This window comes from Musa acuminata, chromosome BXJ3-6 (genome assembly GCF_036884655.1).
Source record: "Musa acuminata AAA Group cultivar baxijiao chromosome BXJ3-6, Cavendish_Baxijiao_AAA, whole genome shotgun sequence".
NCBI lineage: Eukaryota > Viridiplantae > Streptophyta > Magnoliopsida > Zingiberales > Musaceae > Musa > Musa acuminata.
Genome location: NC_088354.1, coordinates 28,813,596 through 28,831,192, shown reverse-complemented (window position 1 = coordinate 28,831,192; position 17,597 = coordinate 28,813,596). Strand labels below are relative to the sequence as shown.

The 17,597-nt window shown below is 39.0% G+C and overlaps 2 protein-coding genes across 2 annotated transcripts; both read left to right on the top strand.

The window, feature by feature from the left end:
* On the top strand, positions 1-1,648 carry LOC135640679 (peroxidase 1-like). The gene is made up of 4 exons (XM_065155369.1): positions 1-308; positions 392-580; positions 696-858; positions 978-1,648. Exons 1-4 carry the CDS (start codon positions 90-92, stop codon positions 1,391-1,393), a joined length of 987 nt encoding a protein of 328 aa, XP_065011441.1. The 5' UTR covers positions 1-89; the 3' UTR covers positions 1,394-1,648.
* A 14,444-nt stretch (positions 1,649-16,092) lies between these two features.
* LOC135640746 (peroxidase 27-like) lies at positions 16,093-17,563 on the top strand. The gene is made up of 4 exons (XM_065155462.1): positions 16,093-16,386; positions 16,486-16,674; positions 16,772-16,946; positions 17,091-17,563. Exons 1-4 carry the CDS (start codon positions 16,108-16,110, stop codon positions 17,495-17,497), a joined length of 1,050 nt encoding a protein of 349 aa, XP_065011534.1. The 5' UTR covers positions 16,093-16,107; the 3' UTR covers positions 17,498-17,563.
* Positions 17,564-17,597: the final 34 nt, after the last annotated feature.

Here is a 17,597-nt window from a genome sequence, read left to right as displayed (position 1 = left end):
ACTCATGAGACTCTATATAAGACCGACCTCCGTATCCTCCTCCATGGTCTCAGAATCACAGAGCCAATTCAATACCTTTGCTTCCTAAGATGGCTTCTAAGGCTCTCTTGATGCTCTTGGCCACTCTGTCTCTTTCCCTTGCGCTCTCGGGGTCGGCGGACGCACAAGGGTTGAGCGTTGGTTACTACAGCAAGACATGCCCTCAGGCGGAAGCTATCGTGTTCGAGGAGATGACCAAAATCATCGAGGTCGCACCCAGCCTTGCTGGCCCTCTCTTGAGGATGCACTTCCACGACTGTTTTGTGAGGGTATGTTCCTTCGCACCTGAAGAGTTGAACCATCATTTTAATGGAGTGTACGAGTTCACGATGAATTGGTTTTGTGCATGCAGGGATGCGATGGCTCGGTCCTGTTGAACTCCACGACGGGGAATGTAGCTGAGAAGGACGCACGTCCGAATCTTTCACTCAGAGGCTATGGCGTCATCGACAGAGTGAAGGCTAAACTGGAGAAAGCTTGTCCGGGGGTGGTGTCCTGCGCTGACATCTTAGCTTTGGTGGCGAGGGATGCGGTGGTTTTGGTAGGATGAGACACAGTGCAGCTTTTTTTTTTGGGGTTTCTTGAAGTAAAATAAAAAGGTAGAGAGTGGATCTCGAGGTACGATTGGTTGACTAACGGTGGCTATCTTCATTCAGAGCAAAGGGCCATTTTGGCCTGTGCCGACTGGCCGTAGGGATGGCTTGGTATCCATTGCCAACGAGACCCGACAGCTGCCACCACCCACTGCCAACATCACTACCCTGATCTCCATGTTTGCAGCCCAAGGATTGAGCGTGAAGGACCTCGTCGTCTTATCAGGTACATCATGATCTCCAGTCAATTTCAGGGACCAGAAAGAACTCGTATCTGGATTTCAAGGGTATATATATGGTTGTTGGTTTGCTGCATGGATCTGAACATTCATGTCCGATAACTAGGCGGGCACACGATCGGGATCTCGCACTGCGCAGCCTTCAACGCCCGCCTGTACAACTTCACCGGCAAGGCCACCCCCACCGACGTCGATCCCAGTCTCGACAAGTACTACCTGGCAAAACTGAGGACGATCTGCAAACCCAACGACTTTGTCACCTTTGTGGAGATGGATCCCGGGAGCTTCAGGACATTCGACACCGACTACTACAAGCTGGTGGCAAAGCGGAGGGGTCTCTTCCATTCGGATGCGGAACTCCTGCAGCATCCCCTGACAAAGGCATACGTCCTGAGCCATGCCGGTGCTTCAGAGCCGGAATTCTTCAAGGATTTTGGGGACTCCATGATCAACATGGGAAACATCGGTGTCCTCACTGGCTCAGCAGGTGTGATCAGGAGGCAGTGTTCTGTTGTCAACTAGAGGCATGGACTTGTGCTCCTCTAATTAGAGGGAGTGAGGAGCTTTAAGGTTCTCGGGCAATAGAATTGAAGGCAGCAATTACACTAGTCGGATTCGCATTCGGTGGTTGCCTTGATTCTTTGTAACTCTCTCTCTCTCTCTCTGTCTCTCTCTCTCTCTCTCTGTATCTTGATATTATTCATAATAACTGGCAGAAGTCTCCGCCAGCGACGTTCATTTCTTCCAGGAATATAAGTTGCAAATTTCAAGTTTCAAGCGTCCAATTTCTTGTGTTCTGGCTTCGGCATTTAACAGTGAATCTTCATTTCGTTTTCTAATTGGCTTAATTTGGTTACCAAAAAATTTATGGAAATATCTATAAAACTTGACTTAATTGATTGCCAAAAATAAAAAATAAAAAATGACAGTAATCTATTTTGGAAAAAAATCATCAAAGCTTTAAAAATATATATTTTTCTTCTTTCAAAGGGTATGACAAAGCAGGATTTGAATCCAAGACCTTACGATAAATTATTATTAAGCTTTTACCATCAAGTTAACTGATGCCATCAAAATATATTACATAAATTTTGAACCCTCAAAATTTGATAATTATGGTGACATATTTTCATATAGTATTTCATAAAATAACTAGCTCGAGCTTAATTCTTGGTAGAGTAGTTGGTCCTCGTGTCTCTTGGGGACTCAAACTGAATTGTGATGATTTAGTGGGGGGGATCAACTTGGGGATGTTGGATTTATTTTACGTCATAAGAATGTCGAGCTAATTTTTACTATATGTAGATTTTTAAAGAAGGGAGAGGTGTTGCATTGTGAGGCCATGACAGTTTTGATGATCTCGGATGGCTTTTGACAAATTCAAGTGCCAAATATGCATTGCCGCACAAAGATCCTCTCCAATATTGTTCCTTTATATTTGGACATTGCTCATATGTTTCGATATATATAATGTTTCCTATATGTATAAGGAAGGGAAATGTGATGATCAACTAGTTGGCCAAATATGTCAAAAACTCACCATCATCATCTTTTTAGAGAGGGATTGGCTTTCTCGATTGGTCTTTTTGATATACTCCGATGTAAGAAGTGTCTTCGATATAGTTCATAAGTTGAGCTTTTTCCAAGGGGAAAAAAAAAAAGAAATTAGCTTAATTCCACTAAATAAGCCATGCAGCAATATTGAAGAGAAAAATATTTAACCATAGATAGATGGTTTTCTTTTTCTTGATGACACTAAACGATAGATGAAGATGTAAGCTTATATTGAATTCATCGTTAGCTCAGCACGTAGACCCCAATATGAAAAACTGGACGTTTTGATCAACCAGGTCGTAGTTAATTAAAGAAGCATCCAACAAATGACGACTTTTATGTTTATGAACATAAGCAGTTGTTTTCATCTTCTTGAATTTGAAGGACTCAATTAGTAGCTTTCGGAACTCTATAAATCCGCAAAACAGTAGCATAGTCATTATTTTTCATGTGTTGCCAACCCTGACTTTGTTTTCGGAGACAGAGAAATCCTCCCAGTTTGGTTTCTTAATGGGATCCAAATTAAAATCATTTATGAAATTGGAATTAAAGGCAAAAGGGTACCTGAGAAAACAAAATCAAAAAATATATTTGATGTAATTTTCAGAATACCGTAAGCCTGACTGGCTCCACCAGCCAGTACGGAGACAACGAAGACAATGACGTGTTCTGCGTTGCTGATCTTGCTCTCCTTTAAGCCATATTTCTCGCTGTCTTTTCCTTTTTTTTCCTCTGATCTCTATTAATCATATCAGATCGCCTGATTCACAAGCAGGCGCAGCGTCAGAGTCAGGAGAATATTACAGGCGATCAAGAAGAAGCTTGATTAGTTTAATAACCAGACATTTGCGCAACCAAGAAGATTTACTGACTGGGTTGTGAACATGCGTGCAAGTCCTCATCTTGCTTCTCTTTCGTCTCTCTAGTTCTACAAGGATACAACGAGTAGGATTTTTCTGTCATCTCACTCAATATCTTTTGATGTTCAACACCTGTGCCTTGTGTCTCTCCCGGTTCCAAGTCAAAGCAAGAACAAATCAGTATGGTATCTATTTCTTCTATAAGAAGAGAGCCAATCCTTTCTAATTCAATAATTGGTTTCTGCATGTTAGTTTGCAAACCCAGAAGAATGGTTTTCGTCCAACAACAAGCAACGTTTTATCACATGCTTATGGAAGCATTCGATAAAGAAGAAGAGGTGCATCTCGTTAAAGCCCATCAATGCGAGTGTTCCTGGGACAAGAAGAAGGCCTCGTTGGGCTCTGCTTCGTAAATAAACTGTTGGTCCAGTGCACATGTGGGCTTGGATAATTAGGTCTATTCAACCCAAATCACTAATTGAGAGAAGCAAACAAGAGAAAGTATTTAGTGCAGCGTGAGAAAAATTAGAGAGCGCAGCGTGCGTGTGTGAAGGTGCAGCGTGCGACGGCCTACAGAGGAAAGAGGAGAGAGAAATAGAGAGAGAAAGATTAGGTTTTTGAGTTTTCTGTTTGACAATCGGTGGCCAAACGTTGTCAGTTTTGGCCCAAATTTTATGTGAAGAATCCTTGCAGTAAACTCTACAATCCTAATGATGTTGATCTGTAGTTTACCCTCTCTAAGATACTTTTCTACTATATCCACTCTGTGAGATCTATAATTCTTTTTGAGGAGATCCATCCTATATGATGATATGCTAGAGCCAAGATCTATGTTCTTGATGTTATTCTGATCCTCTAGTTATTCTAGAGAAGACCTACTGTAAACTTGTTATCATTATTATTGATAGTGGAAGTTTGAGGTGGACTACGGTCCCGTGGTTTTTCCTACATTGGGTTTTCCACGTTAAAAGATTTGGTCTCACTGTGTGATTGATTATCTGCTCTATTGTTTATACTATGCTGGTTGATATTTACATTTGGATATCAAGTTGGTATTTTGATGAGGAACTCATTTTGATACACAAAGAGGGAAAAGAATATTCCGCTTTAACAGGTTTTTTCCCAACAAGTGGTATCAGAGCAACAGGTTATTTAGTGCTAGTTTTCTTGTGTGATTGAAATGGAGCAGTCAGATGATATGATTAAATTGAACTCATCAAATTATTCCACTTTGAGGCGTCTGATGGAAGATTTGCTCTATTGCAAAGATTTGTATAAACCTATTAAGGTTAGAGATAAACCTTCTACTATGGATAATGAAGAATGAGAAGTTCAACATAGAAAAGTCATTGCCTATATTAGAAGATGGATGGATATAAACTTGCATAAGCATATTTCTCATGAAACTAAAGTTGATGTTGTTTGGCAAATGTTAGAAAATCTCTTTGCGAAAAAGATAGTGGGAAATAGAATTTCTCTCCTCAAAAGACTTGTAAATTTGAAGTATAAATATTATGGTAACATTGTTGAGCATATAAGCATATTTCAGAGTCTTGCAAACAAGCTGGTTGCTATGAAAATGAATATAGATGATGAGATGCAAGGATTACTACTTCTCAGCTCTTTACCAGAAAGTTGGGAAACATATGTGGTGACAATTTATAACTTTACGCCAGAGGGGACTCTAACTATATATATGGTTAAAGACAGTTTGCTAAATGAAGATGCCAAAAGGAAATAACAGGGTGAATCTTCTTCTAGGGCATTTGTTACTGAAAAACAAGAAAGACGTGGAAGAAGTCATAGTAGAAATCCACATGGTTATAGAGGAAGATCCAAGTCTAGAAGAGATATCAAATGTTTTCACTGTAACAGGTTAGGTCACATGAAGAAAGAGTGTAGGTTTTAGAAGCGAAAATAGAATGAAATGAAGAAAAATGAGAAAGAGACCAATATAGTTGCTGCTGAAGGTAATATCACTATTATTTGTGATGAAGGTTGTGTTAGTCTTGTAGCTCAGGACAGTAATTGGGTAATTGACTCTAGTGCTTCATTTCATGTTACTTCTCATGGTGATTTCTTTAGATCTTACACTGCTGGTGATTTTGATAATGTTCGAATGGGAAACAGTGGTACATCTAAGATTGTGGGTATTGGAGATATTTGCTTGGAGACCAATATTGGGAGCAAATTGATACTCAAAGATGTAAGGCATGTTCCAGATATTCGTCTTAACTTGATATCTATAGGTAGACTTGATGATGAGGACTTTGCACATTATTTTGGTGAAAGTAAATGGAAACTCACTAAAGGTTCTCTAATTATGGCAAGAGGAAAGAAACTTAACTCTTTTTATGTCATGGAAGCTAAGCTACACAAAGGGGAGATTAATGCAATTCAAAAAGGTGAAAGTATAGATCTTTGGCATAAGAGGCTTAGACAAATCAACGAGAAGGGACTTCAAACTCTTACTAGAAAGCGGTTCTTACCAGAGTTGCAAGGTACATCTCTTAAATCTTGTGATCATTGCTTAGCTGAAAAAAACACATAGAGTTGCATTTCAGATATATCCATCATCTAGAAGATCAGATGTTATTGATTTAGTTCATACTGATGTTTGTACTATGCAAACTAGAACTCTTGGAGGTGCTCTTTATTTTGTTACTTTTATTGATGACTATTCTAGAAAAGTGTGGGCTTTTGCTTTGAAATCTAAAGATCAGGTACTCGATGTTTTTAAGGAGTTTCATGTCAGTGTTGAAAGAGAAACTGACAGAAAACTAAAGTGTATTCGATCAGATAATGGTGGCTAGTATAGGGGTCCTTTTGAGAATTATTGTAGGTTCCATGGTATCAGGCTTGAGAAAACAGTTCCTAAAACTCCTCAACAGAACGGTGTGGTAGAAAGGATGAACAGAACCATTGAAGAAAGAATTAGGTGTATGCTTTCCCACGCCAAGTTACCAAAGTCATTTTGGGGGGAGGAAATGAGAACTACAGTTGATCTGATAAATCTTTCTCCATCAGTTCCTCTGAAAGATGATGTTCCAGAGAGAGTATGGAGAGGAAAAGATATATCTTATAATCACTTAAGAGTCTTTGGGTGTAAAGCATTTGTTCATATTCTAAAAAATGAGAGGTTCAAGCTTGATAGTAAAGCAAAAACATGTATCTTCTTGGGATATGGTCATAAAGAGTTTGAGTACAGATTATGGGATCCAGTGAACAAGAAGATTATTAGAAGCAGAGATGTTATGTTTCTTGAAGACCAATTGTTTGATGATGGTGATAATATTGAGAAGCCAAAAACCTCTGTTTATATTCCTTGGAGTTTGGGTCCAGTTCCTTCACTTGTAGTTTATGATGCTCATGGGAGAGATGAACAAGAAGATTATGGTGAGAATACCAGTGATGATACACCTATAATTGATGATGCTGAACCAACTGACCAACTGAACCAGCACCTCCACCACCAGTTGAGATTCCATTGAGAAGATCCACCAAAGAACGACAACCATCTACCAGATATCCTCCACATGAGTATGTTATGCTTATTGATGGGGGAGAGCCAAAAACTTACCGAGAAGCTATTCTACATGAGAATAAGAATGAGTGAGTTAAAGCCATGTAAGAAGAGATAAGATCCTTGCTTGAGAACCACACCTATGACTTAGTAAGATTGCCTAAAGAGAAGAAAGCACTCAAGAATAAGTGGGTTTACAAATTAAAGATTGAAAACAATAGCTCACAACAGAGATACAAGGCACGACTAGTTGTGAAATGATTCAGTCAGAAGAAAGGTATTGACTTTGAAGAAATATTTTCTCCAATTGTGAAAATGTCCTCTATCTGAGTTGTTCTTGGTTTAGCTGCCCGCTTGAATTTAGAAGTTGAGCAACTTGATGTAAAAATAACATTTCTTCATGGTGACTTAGAAGAAGAAATTTACATGGAGCAACCAGAAGGTTTCAAAGTCAAGGGAAAAGAAAATATTGTGTGTAAGCTTAGGAAAAGCTTATATGGACTCAAACAGGCACTTAGACAGTGGTACAAGAAGTTTGATTCTTTTATGATGAACCAAGGGTATGATAGAACCACATATGATCATTATGTGTTTATGAAGAAATTTTCAGATGATGATTTTATTATTTTATTACTATATGTTGATGATATGCTAATTATTGGCCATGATGTTAGAAAAATTGGAAAACTTAAAAGAAAGCTAAGTAAGTCTTTTGCCATGAAAGACTTGGGATCGGTGAAACAAATACTTGGCATGAAGATTCTTCGTGATAGGAAGAAAAGGAAGATTTGGCTATCTAAGGAGACTTACATTGAAAATGTTCTTAAAAGATTCAATATGAGTAAAGCCAAAGCAGTTTGTTCTCCACTTGCAGGTCATTTCAAGCTTAGTTCGAAACAATGTCCTACAAGTAAGAAAGAAAAAGAAGAAATATCCAGAGTGCCTTACTCATTTGCAGTAAGCAGTTTGATGTATGCTATGGTTTGTACTAGGCCAGATATAGCTCATGCAGTTGGAGTTGTTAGTCGATTTCTCTCTAATCCTGGAAAGGAACATTGGGCAGCAATGAAATGGATATTAAGATATCTAAAAGGTAGTTTCAGGTTATGTTTATGTTTTGGTAATGATGAACCTGTGTTAGAAGGGTACACAAATGCAGACATGGCAGGTGATACTGATTCCAAGAAGTCCACTTCGGGATTCTTGATGACATTTGCAGGAGGAGAAGTCTTTTGGCAGTCTAAGTTACAGAAGTGTGTTGCTCTATCAACCGCAGAAGCAGAAAACATAGCAATTACTGAAGCCTGCAAGGAAGCTTTATGGATGAAAAAGTTTCTATAAGAATTGGGCTTGAAACAGGAAGGATATACTGTTTACTATGATAGTCAGAGTGTCATTCACCTCTCCAAGAATTCAACATACCATTCTAGATCCAAGCATATTGATTTGAGATATCACTGGATTCGTGATGTGCTTGAGATGAAAGAATTACAATTGGAAAAAGTACATACCAATGATAATGGTTCAGATATGTTGACAAAGTCTTTACCTAAGGAAAAGCTTTAAGCATGTAGGCGAAGAATGGGCTTAGTACAGCCGATCATATGAGTTGGAGGGGGAGAATTGTTGGGTCCAGCCCATATGTGGGCTTGGACAATTGGGTCTATTGAACCCAAATCACTAATTGAGGGCAGCAAACAAAAGAAAGGGTTTAGTGCAGCATGAGAAAAATTAGAGAGCGCAGCATGCGTGTGTGCAGGTGCAGCGTGCGGCGGTGTGCAGAGGAAAGAGGAGAGAGAAATATAGAGAGAAAGATTAGGTTTTTGAGTTTTCTACTTGACGATCGGTGGCCAAACGTTGTCAGTTTTGGCCCAAATTTTATGTGGAGAATCCTTGCAGCAAACTCTACAATCCTAACGGTGTTGATGTGCAGTTTACCCTCTCTAAGATACTTTCCTACTATATCCACTTAGTAAGACCTAGAATTCTTTTTGAGGATATCCATCCTATATGATGATATGGTAGAGCTAAGATCTATGTTTTTGATGTTATTCTGATCCTCTAGTTATTCTAGAGAAGACCTACTGTAAACCTGTTATCATTATTATTGATAGTGGAAGTTTGAGGTGGACTATGGTCCCGTGATTTTTCCCACATTGAGTTTTTCACGTTAAAAGATTTGGTCTCATATGTGATTGATTATCTACTCTATTGTTTATGCTATGCTGATTGATATTTATATTTGGATATCAAATTGGTATTTTGATGAGAAACACATTTTGAATATTCCGTTTTAACAAATTTTTTCCCAACACAAACAACTACGTACAAACTCGATGTACATAGATGGTCTCAAGGATATGATAAATGTACTTAATTAGTTCAGAGTTAAGGAACGATAATTGGTATCAAGATTCATAGGGGGAGGGTGTTCCACCTTCCTTGCAGGTGGACAGAAGCTTCAGGTTTCATATTATATATATCTATTTTATTACCGTTACACTGGCATTCCAACAAAGTCAAGGTTGGAGTACACGTTTCATCTTTGATTCAACCATCGCGGTACAAATTCTGTGAATATATACGACAAATTGTTGACCAAAAAGTACGAAGCCAGCTGGGAACCGAGTGGATTGTCAAGCTACCAATTTCGAGCGGTACGAGACTGAAAGATCGTATTCCTCCACGGTTTATACATCACAGATGAGTTTGCCGTCAACTCGCCAAGGTTTTTATTGGCTTTGCCAACGATGAGGTAAAAGCTTTCAGGATGCGAACAATCAGTTGACTAAGAATGCTCCAAACATTAGTGTTCATCGTGATCTGAACTTTGAACAAGTATTTTTCTTTCGTTATTAGTCTTCCTGGAAAATAGATACCCATCCATCCCAGCTGTGTCAGATCGATGGAATTATTTAACCATTCCGTGTTTGAACTTTGGTATCACTTTCCATCAGTCTTGCTGTATCCTTTTTTCGAGAGGGTAATTTCTCTCTCCAAAAATATATATATATATTTCTATTTAGTCTAATATAAGTGGGTTAGCAATCTCGTTCTCTTCTCCGTATGCATAAATAATAAAAAAAGAAAAAGAATTAAGGCAACCAATAACATGTCAAATATCTTTAACCAAAATTTTTATCGCTCAAAATATATAATAACAATCTAGTATAGAATCAAACTAGTATTTCCGAGTCTGATTTCATATGAATCACCTAAACTCTATTGTTTAACAATAATTGCTTCTCGGTAAAAGATATTCTCTCGTTCAACATACCTTGGTACTTGCAAAAAAATATGTTAAAGTGAAATAATTTTTTTTCCTCTTTGTGTATCAAAATAGGTTCCTCACAAAATACCAACTTGATATCCAAATGAAAATATCAACCAGCACAACATAAACAATAAAGCAAATAATCAATCACATAGTGAGACCAAATCTTTTAACATGAAAAACCCAATATGGGAAAAACCACGAGACCGTAATCCACCTCAAACTTCCACTATCAATAGTAATGATAACAGGTTTACAATAGGTCTTCTCTAGAATAACTAGAGAATCAGAATAACATCAAGAACATAGATCTTGACTCTAGCATATCATCATATAGGATGGATCTCCTCAAAAGAGAATTCTAGATCTCATAGAGTGGATATAGCAGGAAAGTACCTTAGAGATGGTAAACTACATATCAACACCGTTAGGATTATAGAGTTTACTGTAAGGATTCTCCACATAAAATTTGGATCGAAACTGACAACGTTTGGCCACCGATCGTCAAGTAGAAAACTCAGAAACCTAATCTTTCTCTCTCTATTTCTCTCTCCTCTTTCCTCTGCATGCCGTCGCACGTTGCACGCTCCCCTACACACACACATGCTGCCCTTTCTTTCAATTAGTGATTTAGGCTTATGATCCAAATTGTCCAAGCCTACATATGGGCTGGACCCAACAATTCTCCCCCTCCAGCTCATATGGTGGGTTGTACTAAGCCCGCTCTTCACCTACATGCTTCGAGCTTCTTCTTAGGCAAAGACCTTGTCAATATATCTGAACCATTATCATTGGTATGTACTTTTTCCAACTGTAATTCTTTTATCTCAAGCACATCACGAATCCGGTGATATCTCACATCAATATGCTTGGATCTAGAATGGTATGTTGAATTCTTGAAGAGGTGAATGACGCTCTGACTATCATAGTAAATAGTATATCCTTCCTGTTTCAAGCCCAATTCTTGTAGAAATTTTTTCATCCATAAAGCTTCCTTGCAGGCTTCAGTAATTGCTATATATTCTGCTTCTATGATTGATAGAGCAACACACTTTTGTAACTTAGACTACCAAGAGACTGCTCCTCCTGCAAATGTCATCAAGAATCCCGAAGTGGACTTCCTGGAATCAGTATCACCTGCCATGTCTGCATCTGTGTAACCTTCTAACACAGGTTCATCATTGCCAAAACATAAACATAATCTGGAAGTACCTCTTAGATATCTTAATATCCATTTCACTACTGCCTAATGTTCCTTTCCACGATTAGAGAGAAATCGACTGACAACTCCAACTGCATGAGTTATATCTGGCCTAGTACAAACCATAGCATACATCAAACTGCCTACTGCAGATGAGTAAGGCACTCTGGACATTTCTTCTTTTTCTTTCTCGTTTGTAGGATATTGTTTCGAACTAAGCTTGAAATGACCTGCAAGTGGAGAACAAACTGCTTTGGCTTTACTCATGTTGAATCTTTCAAGAACCTTTTCAATGTAAGTCTCCTGAGATAGCCAAATCTTCCTTTTCTTCCTATCACAAAGAATCTTCATGCCAAGTATTTGTTTCACCGATCTCAAGTCTTTCATGGCAAAATACTTACTTAGCTTTCTTTTAAGCTTTCCAATTTTTTCAACATCATGGCCAACAATCAGCATATCATCAACATATAGCAGTAAAATAATAAAATCATCATCTGAAAATTTCTTCATAAATACATAATGATCAGATGTGGTTCTATCATACCCTTGGCTCATCATAAAGGAATCAAACTTCTTATACCACTGTCTAGGTGCCTGTTTGAGTCCATATAAGTTTTTCCTAAGCTTACACACTAGATTTTCTTTTCCCTTAACTTTGAAACCTTCTGGTTGCTCCATGTAAATTTCTTCTTCTAAGTCACCATGAAGAAATATTGTTTTTACATCATGTTGCTCAACTTCTAAATTCAAGTAGGCAGCTAAACTAAGAACAACTCGGATAGAGGACATTTTCACAATTGGAGAAAATATTTCTTCAAAGTCAATACCTTTCTTTTGACTGAATCCTTTCACAACTAGTCGTGCCATGTATCTTTGTTGTGAGCTATTGTTTTCAGTCTTCAATTTGTAAACCTACTTATTCTTGAGAGCTTTCTTCTCTTTAGGCAATTTTACCAAGTCATAGGTGTGGTTCTCAAACAACGATATCATCTCTTATTGCATGGCTTTAACCCACTCATTCTTATTCTCATGTAGAATAGCTTCTTGGTAAGTTTTTGGCTCTCCCTCGTCAGTAAGCATAACATACTCATGTGGAGGATATCTGGTAGATGGTTGTCGCTCTCTAGTGGATCTTCTCAATGGAATCTCAATTGGTGGTGGAGGTGCTTGTTCAGTTGGTTCAACATCATCAATTGTAAGTGTATCATCACTAGTATTCTCACCACAATCTTCTTGTTCATCTCCCCCATGATCATTATGAACTATAGGTGAAGGAATTGGAACCAAACTCCAAGGAATATAAACAGAGATTTCTGGCTTCTCAATATTATCACCATCATCAAACAATTGGTCTTCAAGAAACACAACATCTCTGCTTCTAATAATCTTCTTGTTCACTAGATCCCATAATGTGTAACCAAACTCTTCATGACCATATCTCAAGAAGATACATGCTTTTGCCTTATTATCAAGCTTGGACCTCTCATCTTTGGGAATATGAACAAATGCTTTACACCCAAAGACTCTTAAGTGATTATAAGATATATCTTTTCCTCTCTATACTCTCTCTGGAACATCATCTTTCAGAGGAACTGATGGAGAAAGATTTATCAGATCAATTGTAGTTCTCATAGCCTCCCCCCAAAATGACTTTGGTAACTTGGCGTGGGAAAGTGTATCCTTTCTTCAATGGTTCTGTTCATCCTTTCTGCCACACCGTTATGTTGAGGAGTTTTAGGAATAGTTTTCTCAAGCCTGATACCATGGAACCTACAATAATTCTCAAAAGGACCTCTGTACTTGCCACCATTATTTGATCGAATACACTTTAGTTTTCTACCAGTCTCTCTTTCAACATTGACATGAAACTCCTTGAAAACATCGAGTACCTGGTCTTTAGATTTCAAAGCAAAAGCCCACACTTTTCTAGAATGGTCATCAATAAAAGTAACAAAATAAAGAACACCTCTAAGAGTTCTAGTTTGCATAGTACAGACATCAGTATGAACTAAATCAATAACATCTGATCTTCTAGATGATGGATATGTATGAAAAGCAATTCTATGTGTTTTTCCAACTAAGCAATGATCACAAGATTTAAGAGATGTACCTTGCAACTTTGGTAAGAACTGCCTTCTAGCAAGAGTTTGAAGTCCCTTTTCGTTGATATGACCAAGCCTCTTGTGCCAAAGATCTATACTTTCACCTTTTTGAATTGCATTAATCTCTCTTTTGTGTAGCTTAGCTTCCATGACATAAAAAGAGTTAATCTTCTTTCCTATTGCCACAATTAGAGAACCTTTAGTGAGTTTCCATTTACTTTCACCAAAATAATGTGCAAATCCCTCATCATCAAGTCTACCTGTAGATATCAAGTTAAGACGAATATCTGGAATATGCTTTATATCTTTGAGTATCAATTTGCTCCCAATACTGGTCTCCAAGCAAATATCTCAAATACCCACAATCTTAGATGTACCACTGTTTCTCATTTTGACATTATCAAAATCACCAGCAGTGTAAGATCTAAAGAAATCACCATGGGAAGTGACATGAAATGAAGCACCAGAGTCAATTACCCAGTTACTGTCCTGAGCTACAAGACTGACACAACTGTCATCACAAACAATAGTGATATTGCCTTCAACAACAACTGTATTGATCTCTTTCTCATTTTTCTTCATTTTATTCTATTCTCGCTTCCAAAACCTACACTCTTTCTTCATGTGACCTGGCCTATTATAGTGAAAACATTTGATATCTCTTCTAGACTTAGATCTTCCTCAATAACCATGTGGATTTCTGCTATGACTTCTTCCACGTCTTTCTTGTTTTTCAGTAACAAATGCACTAGAAGAAGATTCATCCTGTTCTTTCCTTCTAGCATCTTCATTTAGCAAACTGTCTTTAACCATATCTATAGTTAGAATCCCCTCTGGCGTGGAGTTACAAATAGTCACCACATACGTTTCCCAACTTTCTGATAAAGAGCTGAGAAGTAATAATCCTTGCATCTCATCATCTATATTCATTTTCATAGCAACCAACTTGTTTGCAAGACTCTGAAATAGGCTTATGTGCTCAACAATGTTACCACCATCTTTATACTTCAAATTTACAAGTCTTCTGAGGAGAGAAATTCTATTTCCCACTGTCTTTTTCATAAAAAAGTTTTCTAACATTTACCAAACAACATCAGCTCTGGTTTTATCAGAAATATGCTCATGCAAGTTTATATCCATCCATCTTCTAATATAGGCAATGACTTTTCTATGTTGAACTTCCCATTCTTCATCGTCCATAGTAGAAGGTTTATCTTTAACCTTGATAGGCTTATACAAATCTTTGCAATAAAACAAATCTTCCATCATACACCTCCAAGTGGAATAATTTGATGACTTCAATTTAATCATACCATCAGACTGCTCAATTTCAATCACACAAGAAAAAACTAGCACCAAACAATCTGTAACTCTGATACCACTTGTTAGGAAAAAAATCAATTAAAGCGGAATATTCTTTTCCCTCTTTGTGTATCAAAATGGTTCCTCATCAAAATACCAACTTGATATCCAAATAAAAATATTAACCAGCACAGCATAAATAATAGAGCAAATAATCAATCACACAGTGAGACCAAATCTTTTAACATGGAAAACCCAATGTGGGAAAAATCATGGGATCGTAGTCCACTTCAAACTTTCACTATCAATAGTAATGATAATAGGTTTATAATAGATCTTCTCTAGAATAACTAGAGGATCAGAATAACATCAAGAACATAGATCTTGGCTCTAGCATATCATCGTATAGGATGAATCTCCTTAAAAGAGAATTCTAGATCTCATAGAGTGGATATAGCAGGAAAGTACCTTAGAGAGGATAAACTGCAGATTAACACTGTTAGGATTATAAAGTTTACTGCAAGGATTCTCCATATAAAATTTGGACCGAAACTGATAACGTTTGGCTACCGATCGTCAAGCAAAAAACTCAAAAACCTAATCTTTCTCTCCTCTTTTCTCTACACACTCACCTGCACACACGCACGCTGCCCTTTCTTTCAATTAGTGATTTGGGCTTATGGCCCAAATTGTCCAAGCCATATGGGCTGGACGCAACACATTATTGTTCATTACTCATCTTTAGCATATGATTAGATGCGAGAAGCAAAAAAAGGTTGTCACAAGTGAAAGACGTTCAAAATCCCAAAGACTTTTCTACTCGTGTTATCCAACGCCTTTGTCGATAAAAGATCTGAAGCAACGAACACGGACACGAAAACGACAAGGAAGCATAGGTGAGCGATGACGCAGCTCTCGTTCAATAATCCATTATAAAATTCGGCATTCCACGTACCTAACACGCGCTTCTCTCTGCAGGTTTTCCACCGTCTTATGCCCGCCACGCGCCTCATCCATTAAAATATTGAACATCAAGCGTGCTGGACTCCAAATATACATATACTTATGAGCGGCACATGCAGCATGTCCATTTCAGATCCTACCCACTGCAACATCCTACTCAAAAGTGCGCAACTCTACGACAATGATGGTCTTCGTTGTATTGTTGGTGATATTAATTATAGTTTAGAAATTTTCGATTTTACCGAAGAAAAGAATTAAAAATTCGGTGATTACATTGAGCCTCGAACGACGTATGAGGTTAGTGATCTTGGAGCTTTCATCCATCCGTCGACCGTGTATGGTTGGTTGGTTCGTTGAAACCAGGGAAACCAAATGCTGCAACCAAAAGAATCCAGAAAAAAGCTAGCTTTCTTGCCATGGCGGACAGTGGTTGGTACGTAGCCGCAGGTATAAGTAGATGGCCATTGGTTTTGGTGTTCTCAAAAGCTTTCTACCACGCTACTTGGCTCTGACAAACATGGCCGAGAGGCTTGATGCAAGATTCTTGTTCCACCTAGCTCTTTTGAGCTTGCTCCTTGGTTCGGCCAATGGCAATGGCCTGAAGTTTGGGTTCTACAAGACGTCGTGCCCGGACGCCGAGGCCATAGTCCGGAAGACCGTATCCAGTTACTTCTCTCGGGACCCCACTGTCTCTGCTCCGTTGCTTCGGCTGCACTTTCATGACTGCTTTGTTAGGGTAATCGATCAGTTGCACTTCTATGTTTACGATGACGATTGGTTTCTGTCTCCGTCACAAGGATGAAAGATCACGATGTGACTTCGTGTTGTTGCGCAGGGCTGTGATGGCTCGGTGCTGCTCAACTCCACCGAGACCAATTTGGCCGAGAAGGAGGCGATGCCAAACCAAAGCCTCGATGGGTTTTACGTCATCGACGCTGCGAAAGCGGCACTGGAGAAAGCCTGCCCCGGGACGGTCTCGTGCGCAGATATCGTAGCTCTCGTAGCCAGGGATGCTGTGTCCTTGGTAAGTTGGTTCGAATCAGCTTCCAAGCTCTTATTTTGCCGAGGCAATGTCGGTTGCAGTATGTGGTGATCATGTGGAGTCCTCTGTTCCATCTCAGGCTACAGGCCAAGGCAATAGCCTCTACCAAGTCCACACCGGGCGGCGAGATGGGTTCGTCTCCAAGGCTTCCGAGGCTGTAGCTAATATTCCATCTGCCTTCTCAGACTTCTCCGAGCTGAAAGCAGAATTTGCTTCCAAGGGACTAAGCGTGAAGGACTTGGCTGTCTTATCAGGTACTACCGTGATATCTCAGCTCCTATAAGCCTCTTTATCCCCAGGAGTTCTCGCTTATCCGATCACAAACAGAGAATGATTGCCTTCAACTTCGTTCTGATGATTGGATATGATCGTAAACATGAGCGCGTCTTTCTTTTCAGGCGCTCATGCGATTGGTAACTCGCACTGTTTTTCCTTCGGCAAGAGGTTAAACAACTACAAGGGCAAAGGTGACATCGATCCAACTTTGGATCCAAACTACGCAATGGAATTGCGAAACAAGTGCAGTCCGGGTATCAACACGGTGGTGGAGATGGTTCCGGGCAGCTCGACGTCGTTCGACACCAAATACTATGATTTGGTGGCCAAAGGGAAGGGGCTGTTCCGTTCTGACGAGGCTCTCCTCCAGGACAAACGGACCAGAGATTACGTTTATTCTCGACTTCACGCCCCTGAGTCGAGCTTCTTCTACGACTTCGGCAAATCAATGATGAAGATGGGGAAGGTTGGAGTCCTCACAGGCAATGCAGGGGAGATCAGAAGGAACTGTGCTTTGGTCAACCACTAGGTTGTCGAATTCGTTGTGGATTTTCTTGTTGTTCGTGAATTTCTAATAAACGCAGGATTCAGTGCATCGCCACTTTCTTCTTGTATCAACAGATGATTTG

Bases quoted from the DNA above. Each gene is read 5' to 3' on its own strand.
- LOC135640679 (XM_065155369.1), top strand. From the start codon at position 90: ATGGCTTCTAAGGCTCTCTTGATGCTCTTGGCCACTCTGTCTCTTTCC. The intron at 581-695 runs GTAGGATGAGAC...ATCTTCATTCAG, and splicing joins CGAGGGATGCGGTGGTTTTG to AGCAAAGGGCCATTTTGGCC. The intron at 859-977 runs GTACATCATGAT...TCCGATAACTAG, and splicing joins GGACCTCGTCGTCTTATCAG to GCGGGCACACGATCGGGATC.
- LOC135640746 (XM_065155462.1), top strand. From the start codon at position 16,108: ATGGCCATTGGTTTTGGTGTTCTCAAAAGCTTTCTACCACGCTACTTG. The intron at 16,675-16,771 runs GTAAGTTGGTTC...GTTCCATCTCAG, and splicing joins CCAGGGATGCTGTGTCCTTG to GCTACAGGCCAAGGCAATAG. The intron at 16,947-17,090 runs GTACTACCGTGA...CTTTCTTTTCAG, and splicing joins GGACTTGGCTGTCTTATCAG to GCGCTCATGCGATTGGTAAC.